Genomic DNA, 14290 nt, shown 5'->3' with positions numbered 1-14290 from the left:
CTTTGTCCGAAGCATTTCTTCTTCATGCATGGAGGGATTTTGATGTAACTTTGCACAATTATACACCATCATGAGACGAAGTGTCATGCGCAGTTCCCTTCTTTAGAATTACTTCCCTTTGTTGTTACTTTAAATAGCTTTTATTGTAACTTTTTCATTACTAGTCGTAGGGAAAAATCGAGACCACTTTTCTGTAGTACAACAAACATGCTAAATCCAATTTTGAGGTGTATTTTGACCAGTCTTTCCTGATAAAGATTTTTGTGTGGACTTGCAATTTTTTTTTTTTTTTTTTTTTTTTTTTTTTTTATAAAGATTAACTTCCCTTAGTTGTTACTATAAATAACTTATATTGTAACATTTTTATAATTGACCTAGGGAAAAAACAAGACCACTTTTCTGTGGTACAGCATAGATGTTACTCTCCAGTTTTAGGTGTATTTTATTAATTTTATTATTATAAGGTATCTCTACCTAGTAAGGAGTTTTTTGTGGACTTTAAAAAACAAAAGACTTACAATGATTACTAAACAACCACAAAATTAACATTCCATTTGCAAATACAGCTGCTAGAGTAAAGAAATTTGCTTTGACGGGCATATATTGTGACATTCTGGCACTCTTGTTTCCTGTTAGCTTTCCATTCCTTCTTTTTACAGTAGCCATATAGAAAAACATCATAGTTATACTCTTCATGAAAATTAATAGAATTTAGCAGTAAACCACCTCACTACTGACTTTATTCTTTCTTCCACATCTTAAAACCCCTGATGCGGGACCACATCCTTCAATTATGATATGCCCGGTGGGGGGATTAGCCATGTCTGACATGGCTCTTGTTCACTTAGTTATGGCCCTTTATAATTTTTTCTTTATATGTATATGAAAAAAAATTGTCCGCACTATTTCTCATATCAGCAATAATTTGCCAGATTTCCATCAAACTTTGTAATCATTATCAGTACCAAGCCTAGTTGTGCATGTACGAAGCGGGATGATTTTTCACTTAGTTAAGGCCCTTTATTAATATTGTTCTACCTTTATCTTGCAATACAATACCTTATATCTTTTCAAAAATCATCATTGTAAACCAGTCAAATATGTAGCCATTTTGTCTGAAGATACTTGTAAATTTTTTTTTTAATTGTTTCTAAAATCTTACATTGAAAGTTGCACGGAGGGGCACCTGGGGTCTTCCCACCATTAAAGCTGGAAAGTCACCATATGACCTAAAATTGTGTCGGTGCGACGTTAAGCCAACGAAATAAATAATAAATACATTGAAAGTTAAATAACTCTTATAAATCATGCAGTTCTATCATATTTTTCAGTATAATGCAAGTACTTTGCTGCAAAAAGTGTAACACAAAGGGTCACTGTCATCAAATGTAATTTTATTAGTCCCCTACTGGTTGAAAACCAGTTTCGGGGACTATAGGAATGCACTTTTCCGTCATTCTGTCCGTCCGTCCGTCTGTCCGTCCGAGCTCACATGTGCATACTTAGGTGGCTATAGGAACAATAGATAACTGTACTTTTTTATACGCCTGTTTGAAAAACGGGACGTATTATGGGAACGCCCCAGGCCTTGTCCGGAGCATATCTTCTACATGCATGGAGGGATTTTGATGAAACTTGGCACAGTTGTTCACCATCATGAGACGGAGTGTCATGCGCAAGAACCAGGTCCCTAGGTCTAAGGTCAAGGTCACAGAGGTCAAAGGTCAAATTCAAGTAGGACTTTGTCCGGATCATATCTTCTTCATGCATAGAGGGATTTTAATGAAAGTTGGCACAATTGTTTATCATCATGAGACGGAGTTGTCATGCGCAAGAACCAGGTCCCTAGGTCTAGGTCAAGGTCACACTTAGAGGTCAAAGGATACAAGAATGAAAACTTTGTCCGGAGCATATCTTCTTCATGCATAGAGGGATTTTGATGAAAGTTGGCACAATTGTTTATCATCATGAGACGGAGTGTCATGCGCAAGAACCAGGTCCCTAGGTCTAAGGTCAAGGTCACACTTAGAGGTCAAAGGATACAAGAATGAAAACTTTGTCCGGAGCATTTCTTCTTCATGCATGGAGGAATTTTGATATAACTTGGCACAAATGTTCACCACCACAAGACGGAGTGTCATGCGCAAGAACCAGGTCCCTAGGTCTAAGGTCAAGGTCACACTTAGAGGCCAAAGGTCAGATACAAGAATGACTGTCCGGAGCATTTCTTCTTCATGCATAGAGGGATTTTGATGTAACTTGGCACAATTATACACCATCATGAGACGAAGTGTCATGCGCAGTTCCCTTCTTTAGAATTACTTCCCTTTGTTGTTACTATAAATAGCTTATATTGTAACTTTTTCATTACTAGATGTAGGGAAAAATCGAGACCACTTTTCTGTAGTACAACATGCATGTTACATCCAATTTTGAGGTGTATTTTGGCCAATCTCTACCTGGTAAAGAGTTTCTTGTGGACTTATATTATATAAATTTTTTTTTTTTTTTTTTAGAGATTAATTTCCCTTTGTTGTTACTATAAATAACTTACATGATAATATTTTTATAATCAGCCAAAAAAATTCAATATGAAAACAACTGTGGGTTTTTATATATGCACATTTTAATCCAAGTGTGTTGTTATAACATATTGTATATGTAGTACAATATTGTTTATACATCATTGACAGATATCAGTTCATTATGTTATACTGCAGTAGAGAAAATTAGGTGCCTTCCAGTAGGGGACTTTGTATTGCATGGCAATACTTCATTCACTTGTAATTTTATGCTAGTCGATCCGTTCCTGCAATTTCCATGTGATTATTTGTAAGCAGTACGTCATTCTTTGGATGTAACTATAGCTTAACACAATCATTGCTTTTCATAAAAAAAAAAAAAATGAAAAATGCTGAAATTGCATACAGAAAATATGTAATCTGCAGATTTTCATTACAGGTCCACCACCTTAAACAGATCATAAATGTTTTATTCATTGTTGTAAATGATGTAAATGGGTGAATAAAGAAATTCACATCACAGGGTTTCTAAAATCTGCAAATTTATTGGTAGCCCTTATTTTGTCTGGTAGCCCAAACATTTTGGTTTATTTTGGTAATGACAGTTTTGGTTTATTTGCTAAGTGTTTGTATACTACAGTTGGACGGAATGCTTAAATTAATATAGGGTTTCATAAATTTATCCATACACATATATGTTGTTATAGATAACTCTTGGTGGACCCATTTTTAGCTCACCTATCACAAAGTGACAAGGTGAGCTTTTGTGATCGTGAGGCGTCCGTCGTCCGTCCGTGCGTCCGTAAACTTTTGCTTGTGACCACTCTAGAGGTCACATTTTTTGTGGGATCTTTATGAAAGTTGGTCAGAATGTTCATCTTGATGATATCTAGGTCAAGTTCGAAACTGGGTCACGTGCCTTCATTGTGATCTCTCTAGAGGCCATATATTTCACAAGATCTTAATGAAAATTGGTCAAAATGTTCATCTTGATGATATCTAGGTAAAGTTCGAAACTGGGCCTTCAAAACTCCGACCGTGCGTCCGTCTGTCCGTCCGTCCGTCCATCCGTGCGTCCGCAACGATATTTGTCCGGAGCATAACTCCAAAAGTACTTGAGGGATTTTCTTCAAACTTCATACACTGATAGAACACATTGGGAGGAAGTGCAGTGTGCAAGAACAATAACTCTACCTTGCCTATTTTTTGAGTTATTCCCCTTTATCTTATTTTCTTAAAAAAATTTGTCCGGAGCATAACTCCAAAAGTACTGGAGGGATTTTCTTCAAACTTCATACACTGATAGAACACATTGGGAGGAAGTGCAGTGTGCAAGAACAATAACTCTACCTTGCCTATTTTTTGAGTTATTCCCCTTTATCATATTTTCTTAAAACATTTTGTCCGGAGCATAACCCCAAAAGTACTGGAGGGATTTTCTTCAAACTTCATACACTGATAGAACACTTTGGGGAGGAAGTGCAGTGTGCAAGAACAATAACTCTACCTTGCCTATTTTTTGAGTTATTCCCCTTTATCATATTTTCTTAAAGAACTTTGTCCGAGCATATCTTCTTCATGCATGGAGGGATTTTGATATATCTTGGCACAAATGTTTACCACCACGATGCGGAGTGTCTTACGCAAGAACTAGGTCCCTAGGTCTAAGGTCAAGGTCACACTTAGAGGTCAAAGGATACAAGAATAAAAACCTTGTCCGGAGCATTTCTTCTTCATGCATTGAGGGATTTTGATATAACTTGGCACAAATGTTTACCACCACGAGACGGAGTGTCATGCGCAAGATCCAGGTCACTAGGCCTAAGGTCAAGGTCACACTTAGAGGCCAAAGGTCAGATACAAGAATGACTTTGTCCGAAGCATTCTTCTTCATGCATGGAGGGATTTTGATGTAACTTTGCACAATTATACACCATCATGAGACGAAGTGTCATGCGCAGTTCCTTTCTTTAGAATTACTTCCCTTTGTTGTTACTTTAAATAGCTTTTATTGTAACTTTTCATTACTAGTCGTAGGGAAAAATCGAGACCACTTTTCTGTAGTACAACAAACATGCTAAATCCAATTTGAGGTGTATTTTGACCAGTCTCTTCCTGATAAAGATTTTTGTGTGGACTTGCAATTTTTTTTTTTTTTTTTTTTTTTTTTTTTTTTTTTTTATAAAGATTAACTTCCCTTAGTTGTTACTATAAATAACTTATATTGTAACATTTTTATAATTGACCCTAGGGAAAAAACAAGACCACTTTTCTGTGGTACAGCATAGATGTTACTCTCCAGTTTTAGGTGTATTTTATTAATTTTATTATATATAAGGTATCTCTACCTAGTAAGGAGTTTTTTTGTGGACTTTAAAAAACAAAAGACTTACAATGATTACTAAACAACCACAAAATTAACATTCCATTTGCAAATACAGCTGCTAGAGTAAAGAAATTTGCTTTGACGGGCATATATTGTGACATTCTGGCACTCTTGTTTCCTGTTAGCTTTCCATTCCTTCTTTTTACAGTAGCCATATAGAAAAACATCATAGTTATACTCTTCATGAAAATTAATAGAATTTAGCAGTAAACCACCTCACTACTGACTTATTCTTTCTTCCACATCTTAAAACCCCTGATGCGGACCACATCCTTCAATTATGATATGCCCGGTGGGGGGATTAGCCATGTCTGACATGGCTCTTGTTCACTTAGTTATGGCCCTTTATTAATTTTTTCTTTATATGTATATGAAAAAAAATTGTCCGCACTATTTCTCATATCAGCAATAATTTGCCAGATTTCCATCAAACTTTGTAATCATTATCAGTACCAAGCCTAGTTGTGCATGTACGAAGCGGGATGATTTTTCACTTAGTTAAGGCCCTTTATTAATATTGTTCTACCTTTATCTTGCAATACAATACCTTATATCTTTTCAAAAATCATCATTGTAAACCAGTCAAATATGTAGCCATTTTGTCTGAAGATACTTGTAAATTTTTTTTTAATTGTTTCTAAAAATCTTACATTGAAAGTTGCACGGAGGGGCACCTGGGGTCTTCCTCCACCATTAAAGCTGGAAAGTCACCATATGACCTAAAATTGTGTCGGTGCGACGTTAAGCCCAACAAAATAAATAAATAAATACATTGAAAGTTAAATAACTCTTATAAATCATGCAGTTCTATCATATTTTTCAGTATAATGCAAGTACTTTGCTGCAAAAAGTGTAACACAAAGGGTCACTGTCATCAAATGTAATTTTATTAGTCCCCTACTGGTTGAAAACCAGTTTCGGGGACTATAGGAATGCACTTTTCCGTCATTCTGTCCGTCCGTCCGTCTGTCCGTCCGAGCTCACATGTGCATACTTAGGTGGCTATAGGAACAATAGATAACTGTACTTTTTTATACGCCTGTTTGAAAAACGGGACGTATTATGGGAACGCCCCTGGCCTTGTCCGGAGCATATCTTCTACATGCATGGAGGGATTTTGATGAAACTTGGCACAGTTGTTCACCATCATGAGACGGAGTGTCATGCGCAAGAACCAGGTCCCTAGGTCTAAGGTCAAGGTCACAGAGGTCAAATTCAAGTAGGACTTTGTCCGGATCATATCTTCTTCATGCATAGAGGGATTTTAATGAAAGTTGGCACAATTGTTTATCATCATGAGACGGAGTGTCATGCGCAAGAACCAGGTCCCTAGGTCTAAGGTCAAGGTCACACTTAGAGGTCAAAGGATACAAGAATGAAAACTTTGTCCGGAGCATATCTTCTTCATGCATAGAGGGATTTTGATGAAAGTTGGCACAATTGTTTATCATCATGAGACGGAGTGTCATGCGCAAGAACCAGGTCCCTAGGTCTAAGGTCAAGGTCACACTTAGAGGTCAAAGGATACAAGAATGAAAACTTTGTCCGGAGCATTTCTTCTTCATGCATGGAGGAATTTTGATATAACTTGGCACAAATGTTCACCACCACAAGACGGAGTGTCATGCGCAAGAACCAGGTCCCTAGGTCTAAGGTCAAGGTCACACTTAGAGGCCAAAGGTCAGATACAAGAATGACTGTCCGGAGCATTTCTTCTTCATGCATAGAGGGATTTTGATGTAACTTGGCACAATTATACACCATCATGAGACGAAGTGTCATGCGCAGTTCCCTTCTTTAGAATTACTTCCCTTTGTTGTTACTATAAATAGCTTATATTGTAACTTTTTCATTACTAGATGTAGGGAAAAATCGAGACCCTTTTCTGTAGTACAACATGCATGTTACATCCAATTTTGAGGTGTATTTTGGCCAATCTCTACCTGGTAAAGAGTTTCTTGTGGACTTATATTATATAAATTTTTTTTTTTTTTTTTAGAGATTAATTTCCCTTTGTTGTTACTATAAATAACTTACATGATAATATTTTTATAATCAGCCAAAAAAATTCAATATGAAAACAACTGTGGGTTTTTATATATGCACATTTTAATCCAAGTGTGTTGTTATAACATATTGTATATGTAGTACAATATTGTTTATACATCATTGACAGATATCAGTTCATTATGTTATACTGCAGTAAGAAAATTAGGTGCCTTCCAGTAGGGGACTTTGTATTGCATGGCAATACTTCATTCACTTGTAATTTTATGCTAGTCGATCCGTTCCTGCAATTTCCATGTGATTATTTGTAAGCAGTACGTCATTCTTTGGATGTAACTATAGCTTAACACAATCATTGCTTTTCATAAAAAAAAAAAATGAAAAATGCTGAAATTGCATACAGAAAATATGTAATCTGCAGATTTTCATTACAGGTCCACCACCTTAAACAGATCATAAATGTTTTATTCATTGTTGTAAATGATGTAAATGGGTGAATAAAGAACTTCACATCACAGGGTTTCTAAAATCTGCAAATTTATTGGTAGCCCTTATTTTGTCTGGTAGCCCAAACATTTTGGTTTATTTTGGTAATGACAGTTTTGGTTTATTTGCTAAGTGCTTGTATACTACAGTTGGACGGAATGCTTAAATTAATATAGGGTTTCATAAATTTATCCATACACATATATGTTGTTATAGATAACTCTTGGTGGACCCATTTTTAGCTCACCTATCACAAAGTGACAAGGTGAGCTTTTGTGATCGTGAGGCGTCCGTCGTCCGTCCGTGCGTCCGTAAACTTTTGCTTGTGACCACTCTAGAGGTCACATTTTTTGTGGGATCTTTATGAAAGTTGGTCAGAATGTTCATCTTGATGATATCTAGGTCAAGTTCGAAACTGGGTCACGTGCCTTCAAAAACTAGGTCAGTAGGTCTAAAAATAGAAAAACCTTGTGATCTCTCTAGAGGCCATATATTTCACAAGATCTTAATGAAAATTGGTCAAAATGTTCATCTTGATGATATCTAGGTAAAGTTCGAAACTGGGCCTTCAAAAACTAGGTCAGTAGGTCAAATAATAGAAAAACCTTGTGACCTCTCTAAAGGCCATATTTTTCATGGGATTTGTATGAAAGTTGGTCTGAATGTTCATCTTGATGATATCAAGGTCAAGTTCGAAACTGGGTCATGTGCCATCAAAAACTAGGTCAGTAGGTCAAATAATAGAAACACCTTGGGACCTCTCTAAAGGCCATATTTTTCATGGGATCTGTATGAAAGTTGGTCTGATTGTTCATCTTGATGATATCTAGGTCAAGTTCGAAACAGGGTCATGTGCGGTCAAAAACTAGGTCAGTAGGTCTAAAAATAGAAAAACCTTGTGACCTCTCTAGATGCCATACTTGTGAATGGATCTCCATAAAAATTAGTAAGAATGTTCATCTTGATGATATCTAGGTCAAGTTCGAAAGTGGGTCACGTACCCTCAAAAAGTAGGTCAGAAGTTCAAACAATGAAAAAACGTTGTGACCTCTCTGGAGGCCATATTTTTCATGGGATCTGTATGAAAGTTGGTCTGAATGTTTATCTTGATGATATATAGGTCAAGTTTGAAACTGGGTCAACTGCGATCAAAAACTAGGTCAGTAGGTCTTGAAATAGAAAAACCTTGTGACCTCTCTAGAGGCCATACCCTTGAATGGATCTTCATGAAAATTGGTCAGCATGTTCACCTTGATGATATCTAGGTCAAGTTTGAAACTGGACTAGGTCACTATGTCATATAATAGAAAAAAACAACATCATACTCAAAACTGGGTCATGTGGGAAGAGGTGAGCGATTCAAGACCATCATGGTCCTCTTGTTTAATTATCTCCCTTTTTGTAAGAAAGCTTGTCTGGAGCCTAAGTCCAAAACTATGAAAGGGATTGACTTGATGCTTTACATATTGATAGAGCTCTCGTTATGGGGAAAAAGTTTGTCAGGAGCATAATTTGAAAACTATAAGAAGGAATTACTTGATACTTCACACAAATATAGAGGTTATTGAAAGGATGTGCAATAACCAGGACCTATAACATCTAGCCTTCCACATTTTGTCGAGCCCGCTTGCGGAAGCGAAGACATAGTGGTCCAAATGGCTGTTCGGTGTATGTGCGTGCATCTGTCCAGATTTGTTTGTCCGGACCATAACTTTGACCTGCATGAAGCAATCTTGTTTATATTTGGCATGAATGTTAACCTCAGTGAGACAGAGTGTCATGCGCAGACCCCAGGTTCCTGTCTCAAAGGTCAAGGTCACACTTACAGGTCAAAGGTCAAATTCAAAAATGACTTTGTCTGGAGCATTTCTTCTTCATGCATGGAGGGATTTTTATGTAACTTGGCACAGTTGTTCACCATCATGAGACGGAGTGTCATGCGCAAGAACCAGGTCCCATGACTTTGTCTGGAGCATTTCTTTTTGATGCATAGATGGATTTTGATGTAACTTGGCACAATTGTTCATCATCATGAGACAGAGTGTCATGCGCAAGATCCTAGAATTACTTCCTTTTGTTGTTACTATAAATAGCTTATTTTCGTAACTTTTTTATTACTGGTCGTAGGGAAAAATCAAGACCACTTTTCTGTAGTACAACATGCATGTTACATCCAATTTTCAGGTGTATTTTGACCTATCTCTACTGTTGTTTTTTTTTAAGATTTACGTCCCTTTGTTGTTACTTTTAATAACTTTTATTGTAACTTTTTCAATCTCATTTTTATTTGGCATAAATGTTTGCCTCAATGAGACAAGGAGTGTCATGTGCAACTCCCAGTCCTTTTGACAGCTGGTGGGCTGGACATGTTGCCCGTGGGCATCTAGTTTGAATTATCTGCCTTTATGTAAAAAGCTCTTCCTGAGCCTAAGTCCAAAACTATTGAAGGGATTGACTTGATACTGTAGATATAGATAGAGGTCATTAGAGGATGCGCTGTTTCAAAGAACCATAACTCAAGCTGATCCCATTTCTGAATTATCTTCTCTTATGTTCCAGAGCATAACTTGAAATTATATGAGATATTAACTTTATACTTTACAGATTGATAGAAATCAGTGAGTGGAGTGCATTTTCAAAGAATAATAACTCTAGCTCACCTTGTTTTTGAATTGTCTCCCTTTATGTATTAAAACTTTTCCTGTGTATTACTTGAAAAGTATATAAATGATTAGATTGACTCAATACTTAACACATTTATAGAGGTCATTGAGAGGAATTGCAGTAAGTAAGAATCATAACTCTAGCTGGCCTTATTTTTAATTACCTCCCTTTGTGTTAAAACTTTGTCCAGACCATATGAGATACTTTATCTAAACTTTAAATTCTTATAGAACACATTGAGGTGGAGTGCAATAACTAAGAACAATAGCTTATAATGTCCCCCTTTTGCTTCGGGGAGCATCCATCGGTGTTACCTCATCATATGACACAAGGTCCATAACCTGGTGCAGATATTTCATAAATAATGTCCCCTTTATGCTTAGAATTTTAGTTTAATTTTAATGTTCTTCATCATATCTCTGTTGTTACTTAATGTATTTGATTCAAACTTAAAATGGTTGTTCCACATCATCACCCACATCCTATGACAGAAGGTCCATAATGATGGCACCAATATGTATTGAGATATGGCCCCTTTTTACTTAGTATTTCAGGTTCAATTTGTGATGGCACTTCCGCTCTGTCTCAGTTATTACTACTTAGATTCGATTCAAGTTCTTCCACAGCTCCAGCTTCCTCAGATGTGCCCAAGTCTACTATCCAGCATTGAAATATTCGAACGCACTGTCTCCTGTGACAGCTCATGTTAACAAGTTATATATTTTATTATTTTTTAGCAGCAGCAAGCAGGTATGAAGAATGATGTAAGAAGTAAACCAAAGATGTACTCTCACTCCAGGATAACAGTAAGTATGAAGGATAGTTTTCATTTGGAGAAGTGTAATCCATAGAGGTCACGTTCAGAATGTTTGGTATTCGTGTACCTTGTTATATGGTAATGACTCTCTTACACTGCGCATACATACAAGCTGTCTTAATATACCAGGTCTTTTTTTCTGGAATCTTTTTGTGTATTTTTTCCCCCAGCTTTCAGCTATTGGTTTAATTTTTTTAACTTGATCATATTTGTAGCCTTCTTTTAAACATTGTAGTTTTGTCAGTGACCTTACCATTTTCTTTAGATATTTTCCTTCACTTTTCTCATAGCTTTCCTCATCAGTTTTTGAATGTATTACATTCTTTTTGAGTATTGATGGTAAATCAGGATTTGTAAGAAAGTTTAACACTTCTAGAACACAAGGTCCTATTCCAGCAGATACTTCTTTAGAACAGGCATAGTGGTGATAGATCACTGCTGTCTTTATCTTGTATGATGACAGCTTAAACTTATATTCATGATAATGACCCATGTTCTTTCTGTTCACAATACTGTCAGTGCTTACATGTCCATTGATAAGATATTTTAATATCCTGTATACTTTAAAATGTTCTGGTGACAATACATTTTTAATGAAATGAACCTCAGTCTCAGTTACAGAAATTTTGTAGTTTACACTTAAGTAGCTTCCAGTTGAAATAATCTCAGTATAAAATGGTTCCAGCTCGCAAATGTTACCTGCAAATTCTAGATGATTGTTTACCATTTTTAATGCCCCCACGAGGTCTACATGAATGAAAAATTCTTCACCTGTTTCTCTTCTGTAATTAAATAAAAGTCTTATTGCAGGGCCCCATTCCTCTAAACATTTAACAAAATGTATTTTTCCATAAGTTGGTGACTGGTGGCAGTATGAGAGGATTTCTTTATTTCTGGTATTTAAGATATGCATGATTTCTTTGTTTATATCTGTCTCATATGCAAACATTAACTGGCCTGACCAGTGCAGTGCGTGGTTTCTTCTGAATATGCAGACTGGAAAAATGAAGTCAAACTCATCTGGAAAACCATTTTTTGTTCCGTCATAAAAACTTCCAACTTTCAGCGGTGTCTCGCCCTCTACAAGTTGCAAGTCATCGTTTTCATTCTCCTGATTCTCCTGGATCGTGTCCTTTAATTTATATTTCAATACTATATCAACTATATTTTGCACAAGATCTTCAATTCCAGTTTGAATAAAGCTGACCGCACTTGGTTTAATTGTAAATTCACATTCTTGTTTATATACATCAGACAAATACTTTTCAAGATAATTTTGTCCTTTGTCCAAATCCTTATTGTCAGACTTAAGGTGTTCTTGATTTGGTCTTGATTTACTCATTGCCATTGTTTCATTTTTACAAATACCTCTTTGTTCATGCACATACTTGTAAGAGAATCAACACTCTTCCAAGGATTCACAGGTTTCTTTGATGACAAAATATTGAGAATGTTTTTCAGTTATAATTCTTAATATCTAGTCATGCATTAAACAGTTAAACATACTTGAAACATGATATTCTCCTCTTAATAGGTTATTCATCTGTTAATCCTTTCTCATTCTGTTTTTAATATGACTTTGTTGAAGCTTAAAACATTATCCTTTCCTCATTTTACACTCAGTTTGCATGTTATAAACTTCTGACCACCAAGCATATTCTGACCACCTCTGCCTCACAAAATCATGGCATATACTAAAACCTGGAGTGGAGTAGCATGCTGGAGTTTAGGTGCGTTGTTACTTGGGGTGAAAATTTTAGAATGTTGGTCAGAAAGACAGCCAATAATTTACCACTAGGATGAAACAGAATCAACTTGGATTAATATTTTTGTAGTAAAGCAAAAATACTGTATGGGTAAATAAAAGCAAAACTACATTGTATATATCAATGATTAAAGATACATAAAGATAGTATGGCAAAACATGCAGCTCCAAATGCCAAATATTAACTGAGCTAAACATATGTGATACACTTTTTGAAAAATAAGAGATCTGAAATACTGTATTTATGGCAGATTTCTTATAAGACCTTGACCCTAAAATCAGTAGTTTCTTTTAAGACCCGTTTATAATACTGGTAATATTTTTTCCAGCAGGAAGTTTGGTGAAATTTACATAAAATTATTTTCATCTCGTGCTAAACTTTATCTGAAAATACAATAAAGGCATGACTATCTCAGTACTTAAATCTGGTATTGGTCAGATTGTCACCTGTAGGTTAATTTTTTTCTCAACTGGAATTTCACTAAAACCATAAAAAATATTGCCTATCTCACACAAAATTTTACAGGAAAATTCCAGTATTGGCATGCCAAACACAATAGTTAACTCTGCATTAAGAATTTATTCATATAGAAAAATTAAATAATCTTTGTTTTTTAAATATCTGTTTCATATTTTATTGACTTACCACAGCTGTGTACAGATATAATATAATACTAACTATACTAACTAGTGGTAGTTCACTATCAAGCTATTGGGGTGATTTTCAAGTCTTTTTTTTTTTTTTTTTTTTTTTTTTTTTTTTTTTTTTTTTTTTTTGTTTTTAGCTCACTTGCTTGAGTTATTGTGATCGCTCGGTGTGTGGCGTCTGTCGTCCGTCATCTGTCAACATTTAGCTGGTGTATGCGATAGAGGCGGTATTTTTCAACTGATCTTCATGAAATTTGGTCAGAATGAGAACCTTGATGAAATCTAGGCCAAGTTTGAAAATCGGTTGTCTGGGGTCAAAAACTAGGTCACTAGGTCAAATCAAAGAAAAAGCTTGCGTATTTGATAGAGGCTTCACTTGATCTTCATAAATTTTAAGTCAGAATGATTACCTTGATAAAATCTAGGCCATGTTTGAAAATGGGTCATCTAGGGTCAAAAATTAGGTCACTAAGTCAAATCAAAGAAAAACCTTGTGTATGCGATAGAGGCTGTATTTTTCAACTGATCTTCATGAAATTTTGTCAGAATAATTGCCTTGATATAATCTAAATAAAGTTCGAATATGGGTCATTTGGGGTAAAAAACTACGTCACTAGGTCAAATCAAAGAAAAACCTTGTGTATGCGATAGAGGCTGTATTTTTCACTTGATCTTCATAAATTTTAAGTCAGAATGATTACCTTGATAAAATCTAGGCCATGTTTGAAAATGGGTCATCTAGGGTCAAAAATTAGGTCACTAGGTCAAATCAAAGAAAAGCCTTGTGTATACGATAGAGGCTGTATTTTTCAACTGATCTTCATGAAATTTTGTCAGAATAATTGCCTTGATGAAATCTAAATAAAGTTCGAATATGGGTCATTTGGGGTAAAAAACTACGTCACTAGGTCAAATCAAAGAAAAACCTTGTGTATGCGATAGAGGCTGTATTTTTCACTTGATCTTCATAAATTTTAAGTCAGAATGATTACCTT

At 35.6% G+C, this 14290-nt stretch overlaps 1 protein-coding gene across 1 annotated transcript in view; it reads left to right on the top strand.

Annotated features, from left to right (window-relative positions):
• Positions 1-14290, top strand: part of LOC123536276 (uncharacterized) — an 88069-nt gene that overhangs the window by 14786 nt on the left and 58993 nt on the right. The window contains exon 6 of the mRNA XM_053527806.1: positions 10803-10871. Coding sequence (XP_053383781.1) covers positions 10803-10871 — 69 coding nt within the window. The remainder of the gene's footprint in view (positions 1-10802; positions 10872-14290) is intronic.

The sequence above is a fragment of the Mercenaria mercenaria genome, chromosome 17, assembly GCF_021730395.1.
Source record: "Mercenaria mercenaria strain notata chromosome 17, MADL_Memer_1, whole genome shotgun sequence".
NCBI classification, from domain to species: domain Eukaryota; kingdom Metazoa; phylum Mollusca; class Bivalvia; order Venerida; family Veneridae; genus Mercenaria; species Mercenaria mercenaria.
This window is presented reverse-complemented; position numbering and strand designations above follow the sequence as displayed.